Source organism: Portunus trituberculatus, chromosome 36 (genome assembly GCF_017591435.1).
Source record: "Portunus trituberculatus isolate SZX2019 chromosome 36, ASM1759143v1, whole genome shotgun sequence".
Lineage (NCBI taxonomy): Eukaryota > Metazoa > Arthropoda > Malacostraca > Decapoda > Portunidae > Portunus > Portunus trituberculatus.
In genome coordinates, this window is record NC_059290.1 from 7,467,813 (window position 1) to 7,494,093 (window position 26,281).

Below are 26,281 nucleotides of genomic sequence, written 5' to 3' on the forward strand. Positions count from 1 at the left end.
TTTTTCAGAATACATGAAATACAGTGGCAGTGTTCTTACAAGTCAGCCAGTGTGCTTGCTACTCTCCCTCCACATAGCGAAGAAGAAAAGATAAAATAAATGGTAATGAACTACAACAATTTACTTGCACAGTATATTAATAATCATAAATATGTACATATAAAGAGATAAAGTTATCTATTTATTGAAATATAAAAGTATAACATCTTAGGATAAGTAAGGTATGTAGTTTGAACTTTGAAATTATGTGGATACTGATAAGGAAGTAAATCACATGAGGATATCAGTTCGTACAGTGAACAGACAACTAAGCTGACATACAACTGAAATCTTTTGGTGATGGCGAGTGAAACACAAACCACTTGTGCTCCCCAGACTTGTCATACATCTGGGAATTCTCACCAAAGACATGGCTGTCCTCAGCTATAATTTAATGGACACAGTGCTTACCATCACAGCCCACTTTCATATTTTTACAATTTACATAAGAAATATATGACTTTTATAATCATTATTTAACAAAGTATTGGTATAAGCATGATCTATGCATGGTCTTATATACAAAGCATCCATCCCACAAGAAACAGGACAAACAACAAAGTTTGTCCCTCATTACTATGGCTTATTAGAGAGCAATGATGAGAGTGCCAACATGAAGAAAATAATATTACAAATAGGAAAGGGACCAGCCACTTGCACAGAGCAGTGTGGCAGTGTCCCTGGACTAGGCATGAAGGAAGTACGTACAAGTACAGCTGAAAACCTGAACATGAAATGACTAACACAGCAGAGAGCAAATTTGCAACACTATAAATCACAAATGAGATTCAATCAAAATCCAAATCTTGGATGATTTTTTTTCATTAATCTGATTTAACAGGATTAATATCTCTAATATTGGGATGATAACAAATAATTACCTTTTCATCATTAAAAAAATATCTTACTAATTTTCTTACGATATAATGCATTGCACACAGAGAACACAGAAGACAAAGGCATTTGTGAGCAGATTCCAATATGACACATGAGTAAAGCTATCACTTGAAGTATGGCTTGATATTTATGTATTCAGGTTGTGTCCTGAAGTTTGCTGCCAACTCCCTAAAGGCTGGCCTCTTCTTGGGCTTGTAGCTCCAGCAGCGTAGCATTAGATCATACACCCTCTTGGGACACTTCTCAGGCTGGGGGAGCCTCTCGTTCCTTTCCAGCAGAGCAACCACCTGAAATACAACACTGTCTATTTCAGGTTTATGTCCAAGATGAACATGGCTATAACAAAGCCATATATATATATATATATATATATATATATATATATATATATATATATATATATATATATATATATATATATATATATATATTGTTGGTCAGAGCGGAAGGTGCGGTACCTGTGACATCTTATGAAGGAGATTAATGACACAGAAAATATGTTTTAATGAGGGTATTCACCTAATCTAGTGATTGATAGGGTGCCCTCGTGACTTCTTGACCTTTTGAGTCTCCTGGGAAGTGAATCACCCAGGTTGTGGAGATACTGAGCATCAATATTGTCCCATATGTCCTGAATAGCGGCTTGGAGGCGTGGGAGAGCGGAGGTATCTCTCTCCTTTAGCTTCAGTTTTATGTACGCCCAGGGATTTTTTATAGGGTTAAGGTCTGGGGAACTTGTGGGCCAAGGTTTTAAAAGGCTGACATTTCAGAAATCAAATCAGTCAACAATTAACTTTGCCGTATGGCACGGTGCACCATCTTGCATGAAGGTATCAGCATTGCACTTTTCCATACACTCATCTAACTCATCTAGAATTAGCTCAAAGTAGTTATTTTGGTTCATACGAACATTCTTAGGCAAAAACACTAATTTTTCAAGACCATAGTAAGAAAAACAACCCCACACCATCAAAGAATCTGGATTTTAATGTGTGTTGTGTAGTGTGGATCGTGACGGTTACTACCGGGTCTGCGGTACACACAGATTCTCTGGTTGTCTGTAATCTGAAAGCTTGCCTCATCTGATCAACGTACCCTACGACACTTACCTAAGTCCCAATCTTTGTGCTGAGACACAAACTGCTTGCCTACTGTTAAGGTAATCATGACTGAAGCAAAGTTTTGAAACTGCGTGACAACTCTGTTATCCCATGTCGCCTTTCACTCACCCCACCCAGCACAGAGGGTTCCTAGCCTAAAGTTCCTTGCTGTGTATGTATGGGAGGGTTGGCCTAAAGCTGTCTTCGAATAATGTTCAGAGTTCTCTGGCTCACACTGCGCTTACGCCCTTCAGGCTTGTAAGGTGGTGGCAAAGCGTCTCTTCCTCCCTCATGATAAATTTTAGTCCAACGTTGAACAATTCTGAGACCTCTGCCAGTGTTCGTGGCAGTTTCTTGATTTATGTTTAGGAGTTAAGAAGGGATGAATGAAATTGGGTCAGCGTGGAAGTTGTTGTCCCTTTCGCGCCTTCCGCTCTGACCAGCAGTGTATATATATATACTCAATTCTTTATATTTGCCATCACTCACATCTTTCCCTGGTATCTCTCCATATGGTTGATCCCCAAATGTATACATCTCCCACAGTGTCACACCATAACTCCACACATCACTACTGTGGGTGAAGGTTCCATAATAAATAGACTCAAGGGCATACCTGAAATAAAGAGAGTAACTGTTATAACTCAAGCCACTGGCACAAAAATACCATTATTATATTTTTCTAGATTTCAAAGTCATACTCCAAAAAAAAAACTGTAACAATGTTGTGTGTTGCTGTGGTGACACTTACCACTTCAGAGGCCATTTTCCACCTTCTTTAGCTGTGTAATAGTCTTTGTCGACCCCAAGAGCTCGTGAAAGACCAAAGTCACTTATTTTGGCCAAGGTCATTGAGGAGAGCAGGATATTTCGAGCTGCCAAGTCACAGTGGACAAAATGCTTCTGCTCCAAGTACATCATTCCTGTTGGTTCAATTTGCTGATAAGAACACAAATTCTTACACTGAGCTTACAAATATTTTTTGTTAATCAGTAATCATTACATCAAGAGCAAAAACAAACATTTCTAAAGATACAAGAGCTGACAGGACATCAAAGTCACTAAGAGCAAACCTTCAGCAATTTGTGCAGCCCACAACTTGTGGTGGAAGTCTACTGATATCTCCTCTTCATGCTCCAAGAGAAAGTCAAGGAGTGATCCCATTGCCATCAATTCTTGAACCTAGGAAATTCAAATAAACTGATAGACAGTTATAATTATTTTACAAGCTAGGTCTATCCTGAAAGCTGCTTAATGAAATTATTCTTAGTCTTGTGGAACAAATTTAAGAAACAATCAAGGAAAGGTATGTTTACATTCAATTTCAGGGAAACTAACTCATGAGAGATATTCATGAAGATTGGTTTATAATTTTGTTAACACATTTTAATACAATCCTGCTATTAAAGGGCATCTATGACTGGGGCAACCCTCCCTTCCTTACCATGGCTACTGGGGGACCATGACACACTCCTACCAGCTTCACAATGTACAGGTGGTTCAGATTCATCATCACTTCTGCTTCTTTAAGGAAATTCTTCTTGTTTACCTTGTTATCTTCATGAAGGGTCTTCACACCAACATCTATCTGAAAATTGTTACATTTATTTTAATGCAAAGAGTTCATGGGTGGTTTCACTCAAATCATCTATTTATCAATATGTCTTCTAGTCTGATATCTCCCATAAAGGGCTTACCTATTCAAGCAAGGCACTGCATACCTTACTTATGTATTCATAAGACTTGAAGAAGCTCTTCAATTGTCCCCCAGTGTCTGGGCAAAGCATACCTTGTCTCCTGAGGGACTCAACCAGATGCCTCTTAGCACAGAGCCAAACTCTCCAATTCCCAAACACTCCCCAATGCTGAGATGATTTATGTCAATTTCCCCAAAGATCTCGTCAGTCCGGTTACCATCCATGGTAGGGCTGCTGCTGCTCTCTCCACTGTTAGATATGCTTAAGTTCTGTGGTGGATAAGACAAGATAAGTTAAACATAAATAACTTGCAGTCTGATGCAGGGGAATGTTTCCAATATTCATGGTTAAAATTGGATTCAGATATAAAGAAACAAAAGAAAACATTAAGACAGCTTACCTGGAAGTCTAATTTAAGTGAGCTTTTTGAAGGTGGAGGAGTCTTCTGCTGAGTGACGGAATTACTTTTGTGTTCTTTATATATCGTTGCTCCTGGTTCGTTAAGATCTATCGGATCACGTTCTTCTGTAAATAATTATTATTATTACCACTACCGTCACCATTGTCGATATCAATCAATCAATATTGCTTTCAATAATCTCAGGTTCAGGGAAGTGTAGCATTCCAAGGATGAAAAAAGACACCCTAAAGATACTCCTCTATTATGTGGAGCAGACAGCAAGCTCAAAAGATATATTTGAGTTAATGCCAATCCTGGTAAAGACCAAACTTACTTGTGACAATAATATCTGGTTCATGGGAAGTTTGTATTCTATAGTGAAAAGGTTTCAGATCCTCTTGGCTAGGCACAGAGAGCATGGGCCAACGTTCCAATGAACTGGGATTATCGTCCTCACAGCTTGCTCCCTCTTGCTGCAACAGTTTGATTATACTTATTAGAACACTGCCAGATGTCACTTGCATGAAGTCATTGCTGATGTAGGCATATTTCAATGAACTAACCTTTGAGAGTGAGTGGCTGCTGCCTTGTGATGGGAAGCCTGAGTGGTGGAGGTGGTCCATGTGGAGCAGAGGGGAGGCCCTGCATGAGGTTTTTGAGTTGGAGGCTGCAAGGAGCATGTCTGATGACTCGCCCCCATCTGATTCCCAATGTTTCCGCTGATGAAGAAACAATAAATCATAACAAACAGATCTGAATATGAAAAGTATACATTTTGTAATAATACACAAGGACATAGTAAAAGGCTGTTCCATGTACACTACAAGCAGCACTTCTCATTCTAATCTGTAAGTAATTTTCACACAAGTACTAACATTTCCATAGCCAAATACTGGACTTCTTGAAGATGCTGTGTCTGCCACAGGGCTTGGTAGTGCCCCGACCGGGTACTGGAGTCGACAGGGCATGCCGTCTGCAAAGTGCATGTAATGGTCCACTAAGGTCTCCATGGAGATGAAATATGGGCCATCATCAATGCAGAACATGTCACCCTGAGGATATTCACCTTCATTAATCATAGAATACTGACTTTTTACCTAAAATACCTGAAATAATGTTCTCAAAACTCAATGATTTACATCAACTTCATCTCATCATCAGGAAGGTTCCTATCGTATACAGGTATTCCTCAATTTATGCATAATCAGATTATGCGACTTTGAAATAACACGAGGTAAAAAGCCTAGTTACTTTTTCAAATTACACAAATTGTTTTAGAATAACACAATGTAAAGATGCTTTACTCAAGGTCAAGGTTCAAGATTCCAGCACAGCCTTTGCAATGGTGCTCAATAGAGTTGTTGTTGCTTCTTTCATTCACTACAATTTGTTCTTTCATATAAATGTTTTATTTTCCTTTCTTTGGCCACAGATAATTATGCACTGTTGTTTAATTGGTAAGGCAAATTTCGGGAATCACAAGATTCTGTGAGATGTTTGTTTGGGCTGCTATAATGTCATCACAACTGATCACAGCACACAGGTGGTTCACCTTCAGGACAGCTAGTGATGTGTGGTAAATGTTTTCAGGAGGTCAGCGTGTGCTGTCTTGCTGTCAGTTAGATGTCATTACTATAGCAGTGATGATCCTTTGTTTATTCCATCTGAGAGGTGAACAAAAGCATTTTATATAGGATAGATGCTGCAGGGACTGTAGGGTGAGTGCCCTCTCAGACGCAGCCCTTCCAGGAATGAATTAATTTATTTTGCATTGATTTCTATGGGGAAAATGGTTTTGCTTCATATATATATATATATATATATATATATATATATATATATATATATATATATATATATATATATATATATATATATATATATATATATATATATATATATATATATATATATATATATATATATAAGTGTACAGATGGGCAAGAGATTCTCTCTCTCTCTCAGGCATATTTTGTTGAAGGTGATGACCAGTTCAGCATTAATTATTTTCTTAAGATATTTTCTTTATATTTTAAGAGTGTCTTTTCTTCTTTTTCAATGCGATGATGGCTTCGCCAAAGCTAGTCATTGTTGTTATATCCGGATCCCGAGGAAGGGTCAAGAGACCTGAAATCTCGATCTAGCAACAAAGGCTAGCTTTGGCGAAACCATCACCACATTGAAAAAGAATATATATATGTGTGTGTGTGTGTGTGTGTGTGTGTAACTCGATTTACGCGACAGATGCGTTCCAAGAGGCATCGCATATATCAAAATTCATGTAAAACAAACATGTAATTCTCATAAGAAACAATGGATAATAGGGGGGATGCGGGATGTGGTACAAAAAAAATTTGTACAAAATACTCTATTTATTTGGCTATATTAACATGTTTTTATTATTTACTATTCTAAATACTAGAAGTGTATTTAAAGTAAAGGGAAAAGCAAGAAATAAGAGAAAGCAAAAAATAATAAGAGAAAACAACAAAACAAAGAATACATAAACACAACACTCACTGCATCACTGCCTTCACCACTCACACCAGTCAGTCACCATCTTCCTCTGAGCTTTACCACTTTATCAAAATTCCACTTACCCAAAATAACCCCACACGCAGAAGAAGATGAAGAACGTTTTGGGATCATCTTGGTGAATTATAGGCAGATTGAAGAGATTCCGTCTGTACTCAGTGCTGGCAGACTGCAAATGAGGTACGAGAAGAGCGGAGCTTCCACCTATTGGCCAGCTGCGGAACTCTCTAGCGCACAGTTTGAAATTGCGTCTGGCGCTCAGTTTGAAAATGCAGTTGGGCCAAATCGCGTATAAGCAAACCAATCCCGCAAATTAAATTAATTATAATATTTTTTTTGTCGCATTATAACAAAAACGTGTAAATCAAACACGCGTAAATCGAGTTATCTATACATACATATATATATATATATATATATATATATATATATATATATATATATATATATATATATAGTGAAACCTCTAACAGTGAACAGTTTAGTTCAGTAATCATGTTCACTTTATGTAATTTTCACATTATGCAATCCCTCCAGGAAGGTATCCCTCACATAAATTGAGAAATTCCTGTATTTGTATAATTTTCAGACAAGGTTTGAATGGTAGTGAAGATTGGAATAGTAGCAGTCTCACCTCTTTCACTATTTCATAATTATATACGTCGCCCTGGTACAGCAGCGACAGGACATGCCCACACTGCTTCCGGGAACTGTGGCGGAGAAGGAAGTATCCTGAGATGGTGTCTGGACTACGGAGCAGCAGGCCCTGGGCAGCAACGCGGTCCAGGTTCTCAAAGTAATAGTCCTTCAGTGTATACGTGGGTAGCCGCGCCACATGATTCACTGAAGATCAACACACATTGTTATGACAATTGCCATCGTAATGTTTTGTCCTGTTTAATATTGCAAAGAACACACACACACACACACACACACACACACACACACACACACACACACACACACACACACACACACACACACACACACACACACAAACACACACACACAGACATGGTGGATGGGGTGTCCAGTTATGTGAGCCTATTTGCAGACGATGCAAAATTGTTAAGAAAAGTGAGATGTGACAAAGATTGCGAACTACTCCAGGAAGACTTGGACAGAATATGGAAATGGAGCTGTACATGGCAAATGGAGTTCAACACGACAAAATGCAAGAAATTAGAGTTTGGCAAGAGTGAAAGAAGAATCAGGAGTATGTACAAGATAGGAAATGAAGACATAAAACCAGTCATGAAGAAAAAGACCTTGGGGTGACAATTACCAATGACCTATCGCCAGAGAGACATATAAACAAAATAATTGGAGAAGTATTGAACTTATTGAGGAACATAAGAGTGGCGTTCAGATATTTAGATGAAGAAATGATGAAGAAAATAATTACTGCAATGATAAGACCGAGGCTTGAATATGCAACAATACAGTGGGCTCGAACTTAAAGAAACACATAAGGAAACTAGAGAAAGTACAGAGGGCTGCAACAAAAATGGTGCCTGACTTAAGAGATTTGACTTATGAAGACAGACTGAACAGAATGCAACTTCCGACCCTGGAAAACAGAAGAGAAAGGGGAGACCTGATAGCAATATACAGAGTGATGATTGGCATGGAAAAAATGGATAGGGAAGATCTGTGTATGTGGAATGAAAGAATGTCGAGAGGGCATGGGAAAAACTAAAATGGCCACTTATAGGAGAGATGTGAAAAAATATAGCTTCCCTCATAGAAGGGTGGAAGCATGGAATAGTTTAGACGTGGAAGTGGTCAACGCAAGGAATATTCATGATTTTAAGAAAAAGCTGGACATTAGTAGATATGGAGACGGGACAGTACGAGCATAGCTCTTTTCCCGTATGTTACAATTAGGTAAATACAATTAGGTAAATACACACACACACACAGTGCCTGTGGGATTTGTGGTACAGGGGATCATCGTGATTCGACCGTTTGCAGTTTGAATTATCGCTAATTTGAACTCAGTTAATTAATACCCAATCCTCAAGGTTCGACCGACTGACTCACCAATTTGACATTCCTATCTTGCGCGCCACCCACCCGGTCAAATCCGCTGCTACCTCAAATTCGCCGTAAATTCATGTAAGGGGTTATCACACTGGCCTATGATATGCGGAACGAGGAACATCCGCTCCAGATAGCTGGAACTTTCCCGGGATTAGCGGAACGAAGTTGGGATGGCTTTATATCCATTCCGGTTCTTCGTATGCTATCCCAATGAAAAAATAAACATAAGATATGTAATAAAACCCTATCATTCAAACTAAAAAGAACGTGCCTGAATTTTTCATATATTGAATATTAAATATCTAATCAGTCTAGAATGATGAAATATATGTATATCATGTCGATAGTTTGGGGTCATGGCAACCATCCCTCGACTCCAAAAGTTGCCAATGTGCAGCTCTTGGTTCTTTCCTACTTTCCTTTCCTTCCTTTTCTTCAATAACTGGAAGTGCAAGTGTAATGGCAGGACGAAGCACAGGTTGAGTTATAAGCGGCATGGTTTTGTTCTGGTTTGTTTTGATTAGGCTTGGTCTTGGTTGCTGGGCCGTTTGCTTAGCATAGCAAGAACGCGGCCAGCTTGTGTGTGATAATGTTCCTGGTTTCGCACCTAGAACCATGACTCAGCTCAGTAGGACAGCCCCGCAGCCCACCGCTGCCGCTCCCCCCTGGCTTGGCGCCTCTCACCCTCATTTCGTGCCCCCCGCATGACCCTGCCCACCACACATGGCCGCTGCACCCCGGACCCCAGGTCAACCCGCACCCCAGACACCAAGGCGTGATGTTTTGGGGGGGTCTAGGCTGAAGGCTGGTCCCTATTCCCCCTAATTCTTAAGTATCTTATGGGAAAAATTGCTTCACGATTTGAACAAATGCTGATTTGACCAATGAATAACTGCCCTAACCCCGTCAAATTGCGAGGCTCCCCTGTATAATGAGAGGTTAGCAATTCTAAAACTCACATATGACAAAAAAAAAAAAAAAAAAAAAAAAAAAAAAAAAAAGAAAGAAAGAAAGAAAGAAAGACCAAATAACAATATGTATAGAGAACTATGAAGAAAGCAGAAAAAGTGGATACACATAATCTATTTGAATGAGATGCAAGAGACAGACCATAGAAATTAACTACAAGAATCAAATTGTCAGAAACAAATAAATATAAATTTAACTTTTCAAAATAGGGCAATAGAAGTCTGTCTTATCTTCTGCTACTACCTTTTCTAAACACGGTCTCACACCTATACTTACTAAGCAAATTATAACACTCTGAATGGTTCATCCTCTTGGCAATACTCGCTGGCGTCTGGCGATGTGCGTTGCGTGGGTGGGAGGGGGCACCCAACGCAAGCAGTGTGTGTGTGTGTGTGTGTGTGTGTGTGTGTGTATTTACCTAATTGTATTTACCTAATTGTAACATACGGAAAAGAGCTATGCTCGTGTTGTCCCGTCTCCATATCTATTAATGTCCAGCTTTTTCTTAAAATCATGAATATTCCTTGCGTTGACCACTTCCACGTCTAAACTATTCCATGCTTCCACCCTTCTATGAGGGAAGCTATATTTTTCACATCTCTCCTATAAGTGGCCATTTTAGTTTTTTCCCATGCCCTCTCGACATTCTTTCATTCCACATACACAGATCTTCCCTATCCATTTTTCCATGCCAATCATCACTCTGTATATTGCTATCAGGTCTCCCTTTCTTCTGTTTTCCAGGGTCGGAAGTTGCATTCTTTTCAGTCTGTCTTCATAAGTCAAATCTCTTAAGTCAGGCACCATTTTGTTGCAGCCCTCTGTACTTTCTCTAGTTTCCTTATGTGTTTCTTTAAGTTCGAGCCCACTGTATTGTTGCATATTCAAGCCTCGGTCTTATCATTGCAGTAATTATTTTCTTCATCATTTCTTCATCTAAATATACGAACGCCACTCTTATGTTCCTCAATAAGTTCAATACTTCTCCAATTATTTTGTTTATATGTCTCTCTGGCGATAGGTCATTGGTAATTGTCACCCCAAGGTCTTTTTCTTCATGACTGGTTTTATGTCTTCATTTCCTATCTTGTACATACTCCTGATTCTTCTTTCACTCTTGCCAAACTCTATTTTCTTGCATTTTGTCGTGTTGAACTCCATTTGCCATGTACAGCTCCATTTCCATATTCTGTCCAAGTCTTCCTGGAGTAGTTCGCAATCTTTGTCACATCTCACTTTTCTTAACAATTTTGCATCGCCTGCAAATAGGCTCACATAACTGGACACCCCATCCACCATGTCATTTATGTAGACCGCGAACATTACTGGTGCCAACACTGATCCCTGTGGAACTCCACTCTCCACCAAGCCCCATTCTGATGGTCTGTCCTTAATTATTGTTCTCATTTCTCTTCCTACCAAAAAGTCTTCCATCCATTTTAGTAAACTGCCATGCACTCCTCCTACCATTTCAAGTTTCCAGATCAGTCTCCGTGTGGTACCTTATCAAAGGCCTTTTTAAATCCAGATATATTCCATCAGCCCAACCATCTCTTTCCTGTATTACATCTATCACCCTCGAATAGTAACATATCAGGTTTGTCGTGCATGAACGCCTTTTCTAAAACCAAATTGACACTCACAAAGTATGTCATTTTTCTCCAAGAAGTCTGTCCATCTATTCTTCACCACCCTCTCACACATCTTAGCTACCACACTTGTAAGTGACACTGGTCTATAGTTCAATGGGTCTCTTGTTACCTGATTTATAGATTGGGACAATGTTAGCTCTTTTCCAGTCTTGGGGCACTACACCTTCCCTTAATGAGGCATCAATTACTTCACAAACTTTTTCTGCCAGTTGCTCCCTGCATTCTCTTAAAATCCATCCTGATACCCCATCAGGTCCCACAGCTTTTCTCACTTCTAAACTCCCCATCATATTCTTGATCTCCTCCACAGTTACTTGAAACTCCTTCATAATCCCTTTCTGTTCCATTACCAGTGGTTTGTCAAAAGCAGTCTCCTTTGTGAATACCTTCCGAAAGCATCCATTCATAGCCTCTGCCATTTCCTGGGATCTTCACTGCATACTCCATTTACTTCTAAACTTTCAATACTTTCTATTTTTGATGTTGTTGTTCACATGTCTGTAAAAAGCCTTGGTTGGTCTTTACATTTATCAATTATATCCTTTTCTTGTTTCTTTCTTTCTTCTCTTCTAATCAACACATATTCATTTCTTGCTCTTTTGTAACTTTCCCACTGCTTAATCCGTCTTTTCCTTCTCCACCTCTTCCATGCATCCTCTTTTCTTGTTCTAGCCTTTTCACATCTATCGTTAAACCAGTCCTGCTTTCCAACTTCTATGTTGTCTTATTGGTACAAATTTTTCTCACCTTCTTTGTATATTTTTATAAATTCCTTCCACTTTTCATTTGCTCCTTAGCACTCTTGAATTTCATCCAATTTGTCTCTTGAAAGAATTTCTTTAGGTTTCCAAAATCTGTCTTGGCATAATTCCATCTTCCCACTTTATATTCTTCATTTCTTCTAGATTTCTCTTCATCTATCACCTTGAACTCCAAAACTGCATGATCACTCTTGCTAAAGGGCACTCCACCCTCATCTCCTCAATGACCATTGGCTCTGTACTAAAGACCAAGTCCAGTCTTGACGATGCTCCTCTCCTCCAAACCTAGTATCTTCTTTGACCCACTGAGTTAACACATTTTCCATTGCCAGTGTCAATAGTGTATTTCCCATGTTGTCTCTGATCCTTCCATTGACCAGTCCTCCCAACACACCTCTTTACAATTAAAATCTCCCATCATTATAGTTCGTTCACAGCCACCCAACATTTCTTCCAGACATGTTCCTGTATCACTTATCATTTCTTCATATTCCTGTACTGACCATGCATTTGTCTTAGGTGGTACGTACACCACTATGTAGTGCCTCTTTTTCCTTCATTAGTTTCTGCTCTGATCTTTAGCACTTCTGCCTTTCCCATACCTTCTTTCACTTGATCCACCTTTATATCTTTTTAACCAGCAACATCACTCCTCCTCCCATCTTACCTACTCTATTTCTTTTCCAAACATTATATTTCCTTCTCCAACCATCATCAGGTCTTCTCCTCTCTCAGTTTTGTTTCAGTAAGACCCACAATATCTGGGTTCTTGTCCTCAAGTAATCGTTGAGTTCTAAAATCCCGATATCACTCCATTTATGTTGGAATACATTACATTCCGCTCATACGTAAGTTTCTTTAGTCCTTTCTTGCTGTACTTTTCTGGGTTATGAACCACTTCCTCAGTCTCATATCCAAGATTCTCCAGAAAACTCTTTCTTCTCCTCTTCTGTCCTCTCTTCATTTTTTTCAAAGCCTCCTTTCTCAACTCATTTAACATTTCTCTTCCTTTTCACCGAGATCTCTTCTCAACCAAATCTTCCTTGTTGTTTCCTGCTGGGCTAGCCTCCATGACTTCTCCACCAATTCATCTACATCCTTTTGTGACTTAAGTTTGATTCTTATTGGCCTCATACCTTCTCTTGTGAACTTTCCAATTCTATGGAAGTCCTCTATTTCTTGTACTAGGTCTTTTCCTCCTCCTGCACCACATTAATGATATTATTTATCACCTTTTTATGTTTTTCTCTCTCCATTTTACTCGGTGTCTTATCCTCCTCCACACCAAATATCACCACACATCTCTTTTGTCTACAGTTTCCTCACCAATGTCTCATTTGACTTAATAACCTTCACCACTTTCTCAGCAATCTTCTCTTCTATGATCTGTTGATCTATAATTTCAGCAAGGCCCAAAGTTTTCTCCCAGACTCTTTGATTTCCTTTTCCAGACTTGCAACTTTGTAATTTACCTCCTTTCTTTCCACTTCCTGACTTTTTTTCCATTCAGCCTGCTTCTCCATCACTTTTCCTAGAGATTCTCCACATTTTTCGCAATTCACTTTAATTAGCTTAACTTCCTCTTTCAGTGCTTCATTTTCCTTCTTCATATCGGCACAGTCTTTCTTTACATTGTCATAACTCGTTTCCAGGCCCCCATACTTTTCAAACAGTTTTTCAATTTTACCTTCCAACTCCAGAATTTTCTTCACATAAGCGCTCTTCTCCATTATTCCTTGAAATCCTGTGAAGTCTGATTCATCTTTCGAGTTCACGGCCGCCATGTTGCGCAGATGTAAACAAACCAGCTGATGGCTCAAACGCAGGCTACAGTTTATATTTACCTTCCTGGACATTATTTTGCTAATCAACAGTTAACATGACTATATGGAGACGGGACAAACATTACCAGCTCCTTTCCCACCTTGGTTACTCTTAGGCAATGGTAACTGTAGAATTAGAGATGATTGCTCTGAGCTCAGCGACCACCTCCGCCATCGACGATGTCCCGTGTGTGTGTGTGTGTGTGTGTAGAGAGAGAGAGAGGCGAGAAAACTAATAGCATTGCTCACCACCATCTTGACTCCATCTACGGTCTCTACTATTTTCAAGTCAGCAGACTCTATTAAGAAGGCTGGTGAGACCGTATCTTCCTTGCAAGCTAAAAGAACCACCTGAACTCGTGACTCTACAATGGATAAAATGGAAAGCTTTGTGGAAATGTGGTACATAAGCTTTGTATGTGATACAATGATGCGCCCTTTGTTTACATTCCACAAGTTGCCGGTTAGTGTCTTTCCTGTTTCACTCTCCCTCCCATCATAAATTTAAGATCATCAACATTATAAAGTTACGTACATACATACATTAGTGTACATTATAATGACTTATGGGGCCTGTCCGGTGGCCATGGTATCGAAAAATCTGAAAAATATCGAAAATCCCCAAAACACTACCAGAGCAACCCCAAACATATGGCAACATAGTGATGGAGTATTTTGGGGAAATACGCTAAAAATACGTAGGGTATTTAAACTTTAAAGGGCCCCTGCCACGCCCACCGCAGCCTGGGGCTTCCCTCCTCCCCCCACTCTGTACCATAAATGATGATGATAAGCACGGAAAAAGCCATGACAAGTGGTTTCTTTGGTAAGGAAAGGTGGGCACTGGCAACTCAGTACTAAGGTGTACACAGGAACACACCCTCTCCCTTTCCATTTCAGTGTCCATGTGACTGCGATGGGAGGAGGATGTATTGAGTATCTCGTCCGTTGTTTCACACCTTGCAAGCCACAATCCAGCCTATTTTACCTGCCTTTTTTGCCTTACAATGTCTAAGCAAATGGTGCAAGTGGAAATTACAAGTTGTAATGACCATGCATGGATGGGAGACACCCTCGCCTTCGAGTGACTAATACCTACAGTCATTGTAAGAGGGCCCAGGTGCCATATGAGTCTTACAGAATATTCTAAACATGCCTAAAAAGCATATATGAATCACATGGTGGTGTATGAGCACCAAATATCCAACCCAAATAAATGTACAGACTCATAGAGGACCAAAATGACATCTCTGAGGTTTTTTGCCTTTTTCTCAGTTTCCACTTTTTATCATTCAAATCGTATCTTCTCCCACATTTCACAACGGATTTTCAATTTTGAGGTATCATTTTGAAGCTCAATGAAGCTGCTACATTTCCATCTCATAGAATTTGGATTTTTTTTTTTAAGTGCGGCAATATAATTCTATATAAAAAAAAAAAAAAAATAAATAAATAAATTCATAATGGCCATCAAAATAAGAAAATAAAAATTCTATGACATGGAAAGTTTTGTTATACCACATACTTCATATCCATACTAACAAAATTGAAATCTGTCCTCTGGTGACAAGGTTTATAGGAAAAATATATATATATTTTTAAATTTATTTTTTATTTTTCCTGTAGTTATTTACGGGTCGATTCGCTTGTAACTACTAAACTAAATTCGTGTAATAGTCATCTGTCAGAGAAAAAAAAAATTTACCCACGTACCTCTTTATTTTCAATTTTTCAAAAACCTCACCAGATGGTCCCCTTACATTAAACTGCCTAAATGTTTAACTTCATAATTTTACTTTCATTAAACCTCTCACTGTACTATGATGCACTCTCACTTTGTTTACTCTCAATGGAAGTTCCAGTCAGGGGTTAAACTTGTTATAATCAATTCGCTTGACGAAATTTCTCTTAACGAAGGGTTTTTAGGAACGTGACCCCTTCATTAAGCGGGGGTTGCTTGTATATACAAATATATTTACATCTACTTATCAAGATTATATTAATTTGAGATTATGGCATCATTCCAATAAACAAGAAAATTAATTTTATTATAAAAGTGTTAATTAGAATCCATAGATCTTAATTGGACTAAAATTTTTGTTTCGTCTGACTCAAGACGACGAAAAGCCACCTCCAGGCCCAGCCCTAAGAAGCAAAACTTCCTGCCTTTCAAAGATAAGCTTAAGCTTATAAGAAAGTGTGAAACAGGTACAGCTCACAGTGTCGTTTCAACGCAAGTAAGTGTCCCTAGATCAACAGTATTATCAATATGGAAGAACAGGGACAAATACCACAAGACTGCAGCAAGTGTTTTTATTTCCAGCAATGTACTGTACAGCATCCTAATGCCTAATGTGTTTAATAAAAAAAAGTTAGATATAAATGAAGCCTTTAATAGTAATGATTTAGTCTAAGTTAGTGTTTTCTAGAGGTTATAGTGATGTTTTGAGGGGGGTCTAGGCTGGAGGTTGGTCCCTATCCCCCCTAATTCTTAAGTATCTTATGGGAAAAATTGCTTCACGATTCAAATAAACGCTGATTCGACCGATGTAAAACCGCCCTAACCCCGTCGAATTGCAAGGATCCCCTGTAATGCAGTCACCCCTGACATATGCTGGTGTGAACAGCTTTATGATGTTAGTGAAATATCCCAAATAATTTACCTGTTTTTGTTGCTCTGACTTGTATATCTGCCTGGCCCACCTCCACAAGAAGTTGTACTATATGAGGCATATTGTACCTACAGGCAAGCTGCAACATAATGGTAAACACAAAATTCATGCACAAAATAAAAAAAAGTGCAAACAATACATTTAATAGAATTCTATACACCCAAAGTTCACCATAATGCCTGAAGCTACATGTAACTAATTATTTGAGGCAACTTCTGTAGCATAAAGTAAGGCTGGGATGCAGCACTACTGCACAAACATAGGTACTCAGGGGCAGAATGATCAAGAAGCTAAGACCTCCACCTCTTCATCCTCCTCCTCCTCCTCTCCTAGACAAGACAGCTGATTGGTGCACTTATTATGTTCCATTCCATTCCCAATGTTCAAGATATTTAGTCACATGATCAATATCTCTTCCCTTGAATTACAATTAAAACAAATAAAAAGGACTATTCAGAAAACTTAAAAAAAAGGAATACATCATTTAGTATTTATATGAATGCAATGTATCATATAACTGCTGACATGAGCACGGTCTCCAGTGACCAGTACCGACAGTTTACATAATGAATGAAGTGCTCCACCTCCCTGCCAAAACAGAGGAGGAGGAGGAGGAGGCAGGGACTATAGTCTCTACATCACCTCACCCTGTGGTGACGACTAGTGTGAAATTACTGCAAAGCCTGTGTTCAAAATGTGGCCATCAGAGTGGTAATCTCACATTAAGTGCAAACCATGTCAATCAATTTCAAGTAAATAAAAAAGCCATAGTGACAGGCACATATTTTCTAAACAATATTTTCATGATTTGCTTTTCTAAAGCTTTATGGTGTTCTTTGGTTGCATTTACACCATGCACATCAAATGGATTCAATTCATGAAGAATCATTAGACTTGTAGCCATTTTGAACTTACATAGTTCCAACCTAATGAGTCTGATCAGCATATCATTTAGTACCAAGGTAGCCTTTGAGGAGTATGGACATATTGGCTGTTACAGAAATAGCAGTGTTACTGAGGCTGAGGAAGCGTAGGCATGGGCCTTGATAACAAATATGGGTGCATGCAATCAATTCTAGAAGACCTGAATTTGGGAGCTTTGGACATTTGTTCCCAGATTTGGTCAATAATCCAGAGAAGTTTTATGATTTCTTTAGGACAACTACAGAACAACTTAAGATGTTGGTAGAGTTGATTGGTTCCTCCATTAGTGAACAAAATCAGAGGCACAGTAAGTACTAGCAGGAAGTATACAACCCTCCCCCACTTTGACTGGTGCCTGGCAGTTACGTTATATCATGCATTTCAAAAGTAGACAATGCACCCTACAGTTGCCAAATTAAAATATAACCATATCTATAAAGTTTTCTGTTGTCATTGTTTTAAAATATGCAGAATAATACCGTCTAGTAATTCGTAGGGGACAGCAATTCCTTCTCAAGTCAAAATACATTACATGTAACTTCTGCTGTAGTATAGTGATTTCTGTAGCAATATCCTTCCATAAAGCAGCAATGGTATCATTAGGCATCACTAGGATCATATATAGCATGTCGTTCTCATACTAAACTGATGAGGATGTCCCCTAGCACGGTGCTTACTCCTCAGCTGACTAGCCTTCACTGATGAAAAAATGAGTCTAAACCAATCATTGATTCTGAACTGCCATGAATCAGCATGATTTGAATTGACTTGATTTGCATGGTGTAAATGGTTACATTGAAACTAGTGTGGTGATTCAACATGATTCTTGAATTGTGTTGATTCTTCGTGAATTGAATCAATTTAATTCGCTTGATGTAAATGCAAGTCTTAGACACTGAATGTAGCTACATCCAATATTTACCCAACAAAAATAAGCATAATATAATGCCAAATATAGCATACCTGTATCTATATAATCATGTGTACAAATAAATAAATAAATAAATAAATGAATAAATAAATATCTATCTACTTATATATATATATATATATATATATATATATATATATATATATATATATATATATATATATATATATATATATATATATATATATATATATATATATATATATATATATATATATATATATATATATATATATATATATATATATATATATATATATATATATATATATATATATATATATATATATATATATATATATATATATATATATATATATATATATATATATATATATATATATATATATATATATATATATATATATATATATATATATATATATATATATATATATATATATATATATATATATATATATATATATATATATATATATATTAGAAACAGACAGATAATCATATACAATATGTCAAAACAGCCATCATGCATATTAAGGAGAAAAGTAATAATATATAAAAAAAAATTCACACCAATTTTTTAGTGCACTCATCCTACTGACATTCACAGATTCTACTTTTACTGTTCTGGTCAACACATGAACCATGAAAAATACTATTATGTACAAATTTAATTTCTTGACAGAGTTTTCTGTCTATTAACTTCTATGAATGCCATTAACAGAGTGAAATTCCAACTAACCTTTCCAACCCCAAACACTCAGAATGAAGGCAAAACACACCCATCGCCATCAGAGCTGAGCAACAGCCACAGCTCATGGAACTCACATGCAGCGGTGTCACTCCTTCCTCATCCCGAACTTCAACATTTGCCTCGTGCTGCAGGAGCATCTCTGCAACTTCCTGGTAGCCCTTCATAGAGGCAATGTGTAGAGCTGTCTGGCCTGTGTTATTTCTCACATCAATTTTCTTATAGCCAGCTTTCAGCAATTCGGAGACCACAACAATGTTACCTGGGAGAGATGTATGCAATTGATGAACTTTTGCTGATTGGATAGTTACCTTATCCTGATTCTTCAAAAAATAACAAATATGAATTTATATCTATAATCTAGTGTGGGAGGGATGAACACAAAATATACTACTACTAAAACAGATGGTTTGTGACATGTTTTATTTACTTCTATACTGAATACATACTTCAGAGATGAAAAGATGGTATAAGAGAGAGAGAGAGAGAGAGAGAGAGAGAGAGAGAGAGAGAGAGAGAGAGAGAGAGAGAGAGAAAATAAGGTTGAATATCTATGCAGAACCAATGAAAAAACTAGACAGGATGGCATGTTGTTTTTATTAAGAGTTCCAACTTACCTTGACTAGTTGATCTGTGAAGAAGATTGGAAGAGCCATGAAGGCAAACATCTGCTGGAAATGGGTTCCCAGGACAAGGGTGGCAGAGGGTGGTAGAGGAGGGCCCTACAGGGTGTTGGCTGTAGTATGCCACAAGGCTGTCCAACCCACTGAATAACAGGGCCTCATTCAACACCACTGAAAAGACCATGGGGATTAAAGCAATGTCATTATCATAAACTAAGCTCAATTCAAAAGATTTGAGTAAAAACTGCACTTGGATGAATGAGAGAATTTTGTACAGTTTTATATCTCTAAAGCCTCCTTCTCTCCAGGAGCATATACCAAGGCAGTGGCCATGGGAGAACCTCCACCTCATATGCTGGTATTGCCTCATACCAGTGTAGCCACAGCACACTCAGTACATCAAAGTAATCAAAGTATTATGCAATTAATCTGAGAGTTCAAATAACAATAATAAGCTTTAGGAAAAAAAAGTTCAGCATTTGAATCAAACTCAGGGCCCAAGCAAGAGAGCCAGTTACATTACTGATCAAGTGACAGGTGCATGCGTTGTGCTTCAGTGAGACTGTGCAGTTTCTATGTTTGCATCATTTTACCTCCCTCATCCCTCAGTGCAGTAACCTTAAACTGCTTACCTCCACTTCTCTTCTCTTCAACATCCACTGCCTTTACCTAATGTGTTACTATATCATAGGTACATTTTGACATTACAGTAAGACTGCAGTCATCAACCTACCTAAGGAGAATCCATCACCCTTATACTTCTGGATCAGGATGTGTATTGGTTGGCCATCTGATATGAAAGACAACACATAATTTCCAAGAGATGAACAACTCTCTCTGATGAGGAATGTTCCTTCTTCTCCACCTTCTGCAAAACAAAAATTAATAGTTCAATCATGTTACCAAGGAAAAGGATTAACCCAATGTAACAAAATTAGATCCAAACAGTTATATATCCCAACATATCCACTCTCTATGTTATTTTCTTAGCTTTCTAGGACAAATACTTTTTGGTCACTCCAAAAATGACTTTGTGTCACAAATCGCCTTTACAGAAACTGTCAGCAGACTATAAAAACAAGTACTTTTACAACAATACATCTTCCTATCCATATATCACTTTGGGATTTATTCATTAAAGGAAGTAAGATGGTAAAGATGAGCAAGTTGAGTTTAAGTTAACCAACCAAGAACTGAGACTTATATACTCTCACCTTTCATTAAGATTTCATCAGCTTCATTACTTGTGATTTTGCCGAAATAAAACCTGTCTTCATCAATGTCTGACCGGGAAGTGGAAGAAGCCATTCTGGAGAAGAAATTGTCTAGAATGAGAGAGAGAGAGAGAGAGAGAGAGAGAGAGAGAGAGAGAGAGAGAGAGAGAGAGAGAGAGAGAGAGAGAGAGAGAGAGTTAGATGTGCCTGGTAACTGTGCCATGAGCTTTGAAAATACATGTATATTTCATGTACCAAAGTGTGTTCCTGTCACCTCAGGATAATAGTGCTTGAACCTTATAAGTTAAGCTAGTCTTGTGTTATTTTGGGCACATTAAAACAAGGGATGAACTGTGTGGCAGTAGGAGAATGGTAGACAAGGAAGTGGATGGAAGAATACAAGAAAGGCTGAAGAAGAGAACAAAGAAATGCAAAAGAGATTATTTGAGAGAGTGCTAATGGAGATGAGGTGGAAAACGGAACCTTATGGAAAACTAGTGTGGGACAGCAAATCCACATGAAAAATGACAGTAGCTGCAGAAAATGGTCCACATCAAGCCAGTTCTAATTCTATGATCATATAAAAAGTCAACCTTAAAAAGTTAACTTGCCGCAAGTGAGTTTCACACGGGAGTCTTGCACTCTTGAGGCAGAGGAACTTAGGATAAATTTAAGGTAAATAAGACACTGGTGTCATTTGGCAATTGACTAAGAAAACTGTGGTTCCCTATTTTAAGAACCCATAACTACAAGACGTCTGTGACAATAAAAGGTATTAATATGCAGTCTGAAGCCGATTAAAGCTAAACCACACCTAAAGTTGACTTGACTTCCATGTATTACTCTAAACCCTTGTGTCTGAGGTCCATGCCCCTTGAACTAATGGCAAGCCCTCCAAGGACCCACACACACACACCTTATCAGTGAACTTAACGTAAAAATAACACAGCCTTAAATAAGATACCTTATATCGTGCTGTTCGGAGATTATCAGACATCAGAGGCATGCCCACGTCCCTTGTTGAGCTGGAGTGAGGTTGTGGCAGGACAGTGACAGGGGTGGAAAGGAAACCATGTAGTCTGTTTCCCGTCCTTCCCCCGCTTTTTTATATTACAGGATCTCGTCCAGCACCAAAATTAGCCGGATTATCGTAGTGTCATTAGACCTTTGCTACGTGGAGCGTCACATCACCGCAAAGTGATAGCGCAGTGTTTTACTTCAGCTGCCACCCGGATATCCCGTCCCTGTGGCTGTGGCTGTCTCCCGAATGCGTCACTCCTGTGTTGATTTCTTCCAATGCGATTCCCAGAAACGTCACTCCACTTCCTTGGTCCATTGTCCCTTGGTCCATGCAGATTTTGTTGTTCGTTTTGTTAATGCAATAAAAATTCTCAAATGAGCAAAATAAAATACCTGGAGTGAATATAAAAACATACAACACTTTCCTATCTATTTATGTGTCCTTTCCAGAAACATAAAAGTCTATAAAGTGTAAAATTACTTCTTAATGAGCCATGGCTTCAATAGTGTATAAAATTTTTCTTGTAAATCTCAAATAAAGCGAGGATGAATACATAGATAGATTACTGATAGAGAAAAATATATAGGAAAAAAACAAACAATAAAAAAAACTTCATCATTCATTCTAAATCAAAGCAACTGAAGCACAAAAACAACAAAAACAAGTGTCAAGAGTGAGGGGGCTGGTGAGGGGTCAAGACGAGGGGAAGGTAGAGAGAGGGGGGCGCAGATCCCCGCTCACCACCACCACCGCCGCCTCATCCCAGGGGTCACCAGTGCCTTCAAGGGAGACCGTATGTATCCCCTCCAGCAGGAATTAAGGTGCTGGGGCGTCACGGGTGTAGTCTAAGTACTTCCCACACCAAAACATCAATATAATCAATACACTGAAGTGGTTTGATGATGCAGTGGGTTTTCATGTCTAATGTTGGGTGTTTTGGTGGAAATTAGGGATGTTATGTACCATTCTAGTTATTTTTTTCGCCTTATTTCTCTCATGTAACATAGTTTTGACCTCGTTTTGACCGCTAAAGGCCTGGTCCGTCTCGTACTGGTAGCGTGACCTATCGCCTCCATCTGACCCAGTTAGCTCTCGTCTTTCCCTTTCTGTGTGCGTGACAGCGGAAGTTTCTCGGTAAATTCATCCAATACTGTGTGTGCTGGTTGTGGGAACTAATATATCCTGATGTGTTGTGTTTGCAAGGTTAAGGTGCATGGGAGACTTAGCTAAATAATTTTATACATGGAAAGGTAAGATAAGGCTGGCTCTTAGAGGAAAAATTTGCTTGTTACCTCCAAAGTCCCTCAAACAAGCATAGGGGTTTTGGGTCAAGGAAGCCAAATGAGACCAAATTTTGACATTTATAAAAGTCTGTGGATGATGTACCATATTAAGAAATCTGGGAAATGTTTTTTTTCTACACAACTTCACCTAACCTAATCTAAGCTAGGGTGATTTTGGTAAACAGCAATCTCCAGTTACTTATAACATTCCAACCTACTTCATTTTTTATGTTTTATGATTAGTTACTAGTATTTAGAACATTTAGTAGTCAAGCTTAACTGAACCTACTCTTGTCCAACTTGCAGCATCACTCAACTCAACCTAGTCCAACTAAGCATCCCCTAACCTAACAGGGGTCCTGTAGGCTGTACAGATATCTTTATCATCCCAGGTGATGGTGTGGGCAGGTGACAGGTGACTGTTTGCTGGCACACCTCTATTAAGATGCTGGGGCGCAAGCAGAGCCTCCGAGGGGACCACATCCTGGTGGACTATGGCCCTGAGGAGACGCTCAATGAGAGTGTTGAGATTGAGTGGGCCAACAAGGTGACCACCAAGATGCACTATTATTTCAAACTTTGAAAGGAAATCCTACTTGTTAATACTGCATAGTCTATAATTTGAGAGTCACTTGTTTGGTGCATATATATGTAAGGCTTACTGTTGAAGATTTATTAGATACAGGGATGTGGTGAGCCCACTGCCCACCATAAGATGAACCCACGCAGTGAACCTGCATGACATGGTAAAATTAAATCCCTTGGCAGCGATGGATTCGATGGCTGCTCAGGATCTGCTCCCTGGTGTCCCTGGTGTCAGTGTCAGCCAACACCCCAAAGTCCAAAGAGATGTACCCAAGCCTCAAGTACATCACCTTCTGCTCTGACCTTGCCATCACCTTCTTCTTCACTGTCGAGATGGTGGCCAAGATGCAGGCCAGAGGCATCTTGAAGGTGAGCCTTTAGTGTGGATTTAAAAGCTGGCATTCAGGAGTTACATACAAGAAAATAAGAGATGTTTGAGAGAGTGGTACTGTTCTAACCTCTTGAAGTTCATGAATGTGGAATGGAATATAATGTTTATTACATCGTTTATTAATTGAAGTATTACTGATAGCCTTGACTGTTTTATTGTTGTAAGTAATAACGTCCTTGGTAAGTGAGTCACCCACCACAATTCTTCCAGGGTGAAGGATCATACCTGAAGGACCGCTGGTGTCAGTACGATGCCAGCATGGTGTTCTTCCTGTGGATCTCTGTCATTCTGCAGATGTTTGAGGAGATGACCAACTGGGTGGAAAAGCACAGTTACCTCTCTATCCTGCGTGCCCCAAGACCGCTCATTGTGGTGCGCCTCATCCGTATCTTCCTCAAGTTCTCCATGCCCAAAAATAGACTCAAGCAGATCATTAAGTAAGAAAATTAATTTAATAAAGTTCAGGAATGTATTTTGACTTTTCAGCAGCATGCACATGTGTCTTTTTTTTTACATGCTTACATGATATATTTGTACATTTGTATGTCATTGGTTTAGTGTTGCAAATTTTGTCAGCATTCACACGTATCTTATTTCTGCTTTTGAACTTGTCCACAGACGATCCAGTCAGCAGATATACAATGTGACGCTGTTCTTCTTGTTCTTCATGTCACTTTATGGTCTGCTTGGGGTACAGTTGTTTGGTGAGCTGCGGAACCACTGCATTAAGAATGACACTACTGATGAGTGAGTCAGACTATTTTTGTATCTGATGCCTACTGTGTTATGAGAGAGAGAGAAAGAGAGAGAGAGAGATATCTTTGGGTTTTTCTGTTATTTCTCATCCATCCATAAAATAGTTTCTGACAGATGACAATATCTTTTCTCTTCCAGTAAAATTTCCCTCAATATGTTGGCCATCCCAGATACCTTTTGTTCAAGACAGTCTGACTCAGGCTACCAGTGTCCTGAGGGAATGAAGTGTGCTCCGCTTGATCTTTCCAAGAATGTCAGTGGCTTCAATGGGTTTGATGATTTTGGTGAGTGTAACTGAATCTCTTTAAAATTATATGAAATTTTTGTGAAACTGCATATATTGATTGATACATTACTGGTATCAGATAATGATCTGTTTGATTTTGTAATTGTTTAGCCCTTTGCATTGGAGTAATTGAGGTGTCCTGCTTTAGAAAGTGACTTGGTCTAGAAAACACAGTAATGTGGAATGCCATAATTGATATCTTTTGACCTTTTATCCTGATGCCTTGCTTTTAATAATTATCTCTTGGAAAGACTGTATTGCAAATATATGTTGTTACACTTGCAGCCACGAGCATCTTCACAGTGTACCAGGCGGCGTCTCAGGAGGGCTGGGTGTTCATTATGTATCGAGCCATTGACTCATTGCCAGGATGGCGAGCTACGTTCTTCTTCACCACCATGATATTCTTCCTTTCATGGCTGGTGAAGAATGTTTTCATTGCTGTCATCACAGAGACATTCAATGAGATGAGGGTGCAGTTCCAGCAGATCTGGGGCATGCGGGGACACATTGAGCAAGAGGCCACAACACAGGTAACAATGATTCAGGCTTGGAGTGTGTTTTGTTAAGCAAGGTACACTGTGCCTGCAGGTGGGTGCTGCTATGGAGTTTTTATGATGGTCTGTAGGAAGTGTATTGTGTCATGTATATAGAAAGAGTGTGGTGATTTTAGGAATTGGCTAAATGAAAATACTGTATGCTTTGAAAGCATCCTTACGTGTTTTTTTCTCATCACCACATTTTGCATAATGGAACGTCATACTGACATGTTTTTCCAGGTTCTGTTGGGTGATGATCATGGGTGGAAGCTGCTCCATGTGGATGACAACAAGCCCCGTGGATGGGCCCCCAAGTGGTGCATGAAGGTGGTGGTCAGTGCAGGATACTACATGCTCATCATGGCAGCCATTGTCACCAATGCTGTGGCTGCTGCCTGTATCAGCTTCAAGCATAACGGCAGTGACAG

The 26,281-nt window shown here is 38.9% G+C and overlaps 2 protein-coding genes across 6 annotated transcripts in view; one reads left to right on the plus strand and one right to left on the minus strand.

Moving 5' to 3' along the window:
• Positions 1-119: 119 nt before the first annotated feature.
• LOC123513483 (tyrosine-protein kinase HTK16-like) lies at positions 120-22,275 on the minus strand. 2 transcript variants are annotated; one of them, XM_045270670.1, is made up of 17 exons: positions 21,957-22,275; positions 20,993-21,103; positions 20,512-20,646; positions 19,773-19,949; positions 19,233-19,417; positions 16,580-16,667; positions 7,303-7,511; positions 5,009-5,185; positions 4,697-4,852; positions 4,468-4,606; positions 4,134-4,258; positions 3,826-4,002; positions 3,481-3,624; positions 3,110-3,218; positions 2,788-2,959; positions 2,526-2,652; positions 120-1,223 (listed from the first exon to the last, which is right to left on the minus strand). In XM_045270670.1, the coding sequence occupies exons 2-17, from the start codon at positions 21,084-21,086 to the stop codon at positions 1,041-1,043; spliced, it is 2,397 nt and encodes a 798-aa protein (XP_045126605.1). In that variant the 5' UTR covers positions 21,087-21,103; positions 21,957-22,275; the 3' UTR covers positions 120-1,040. The 2 variants fall into 2 exon arrangements, with proteins under 2 accessions (XP_045126605.1, XP_045126604.1); XM_045270669.1 differs by having other exon boundaries at positions 20,993-21,087; positions 21,957-22,274.
• Positions 22,276-22,668: 393 nt separating this feature from the next.
• Positions 22,669-26,281, plus strand: part of LOC123513482 (sodium leak channel non-selective protein-like) — a 24,930-nt gene continuing 21,317 nt past the window's right edge. For 2 of the 4 annotated variants that reach the window (XM_045270664.1, XM_045270668.1), the window contains exons 1-8: positions 22,669-22,806; positions 23,689-23,843; positions 24,065-24,250; positions 24,483-24,709; positions 24,891-25,019; positions 25,167-25,312; positions 25,600-25,847; positions 26,094-26,281. The exon at positions 26,094-26,281 is cut by the window's right edge and continues 34 nt beyond it. In XM_045270664.1, the coding sequence (XP_045126599.1) occupies positions 23,742-23,843; positions 24,065-24,250; positions 24,483-24,709; positions 24,891-25,019; positions 25,167-25,312; positions 25,600-25,847; positions 26,094-26,281 (1,226 nt within the window). In that variant the 5' untranslated portion in view covers positions 22,669-22,806; positions 23,689-23,741. The other 2 variants (XM_045270665.1, XM_045270667.1) reach the window with 2 other exon arrangements.

Bases quoted from the DNA above. Each gene is read 5' to 3' on its own strand.
- LOC123513483 (XM_045270670.1), bottom strand. From the start codon at position 21,086: ATGGCTTCTTCCACTTCCCGGTCAGACATTGATGAAGACAGGTTTTAT. The intron at 19,418-19,772 runs GTAAGTTGGAAC...CATCTCTCCCAG, and splicing joins TCACAGATCAACTAGTCAAG to GTAACATTGTTGTGGTCTCC. The intron at 4,259-4,467 runs GTAAGTTTGGTC...AATTATTTACAG, and splicing joins ACCAGATATTATTGTCACAA to AAGAACGTGATCCGATAGAT.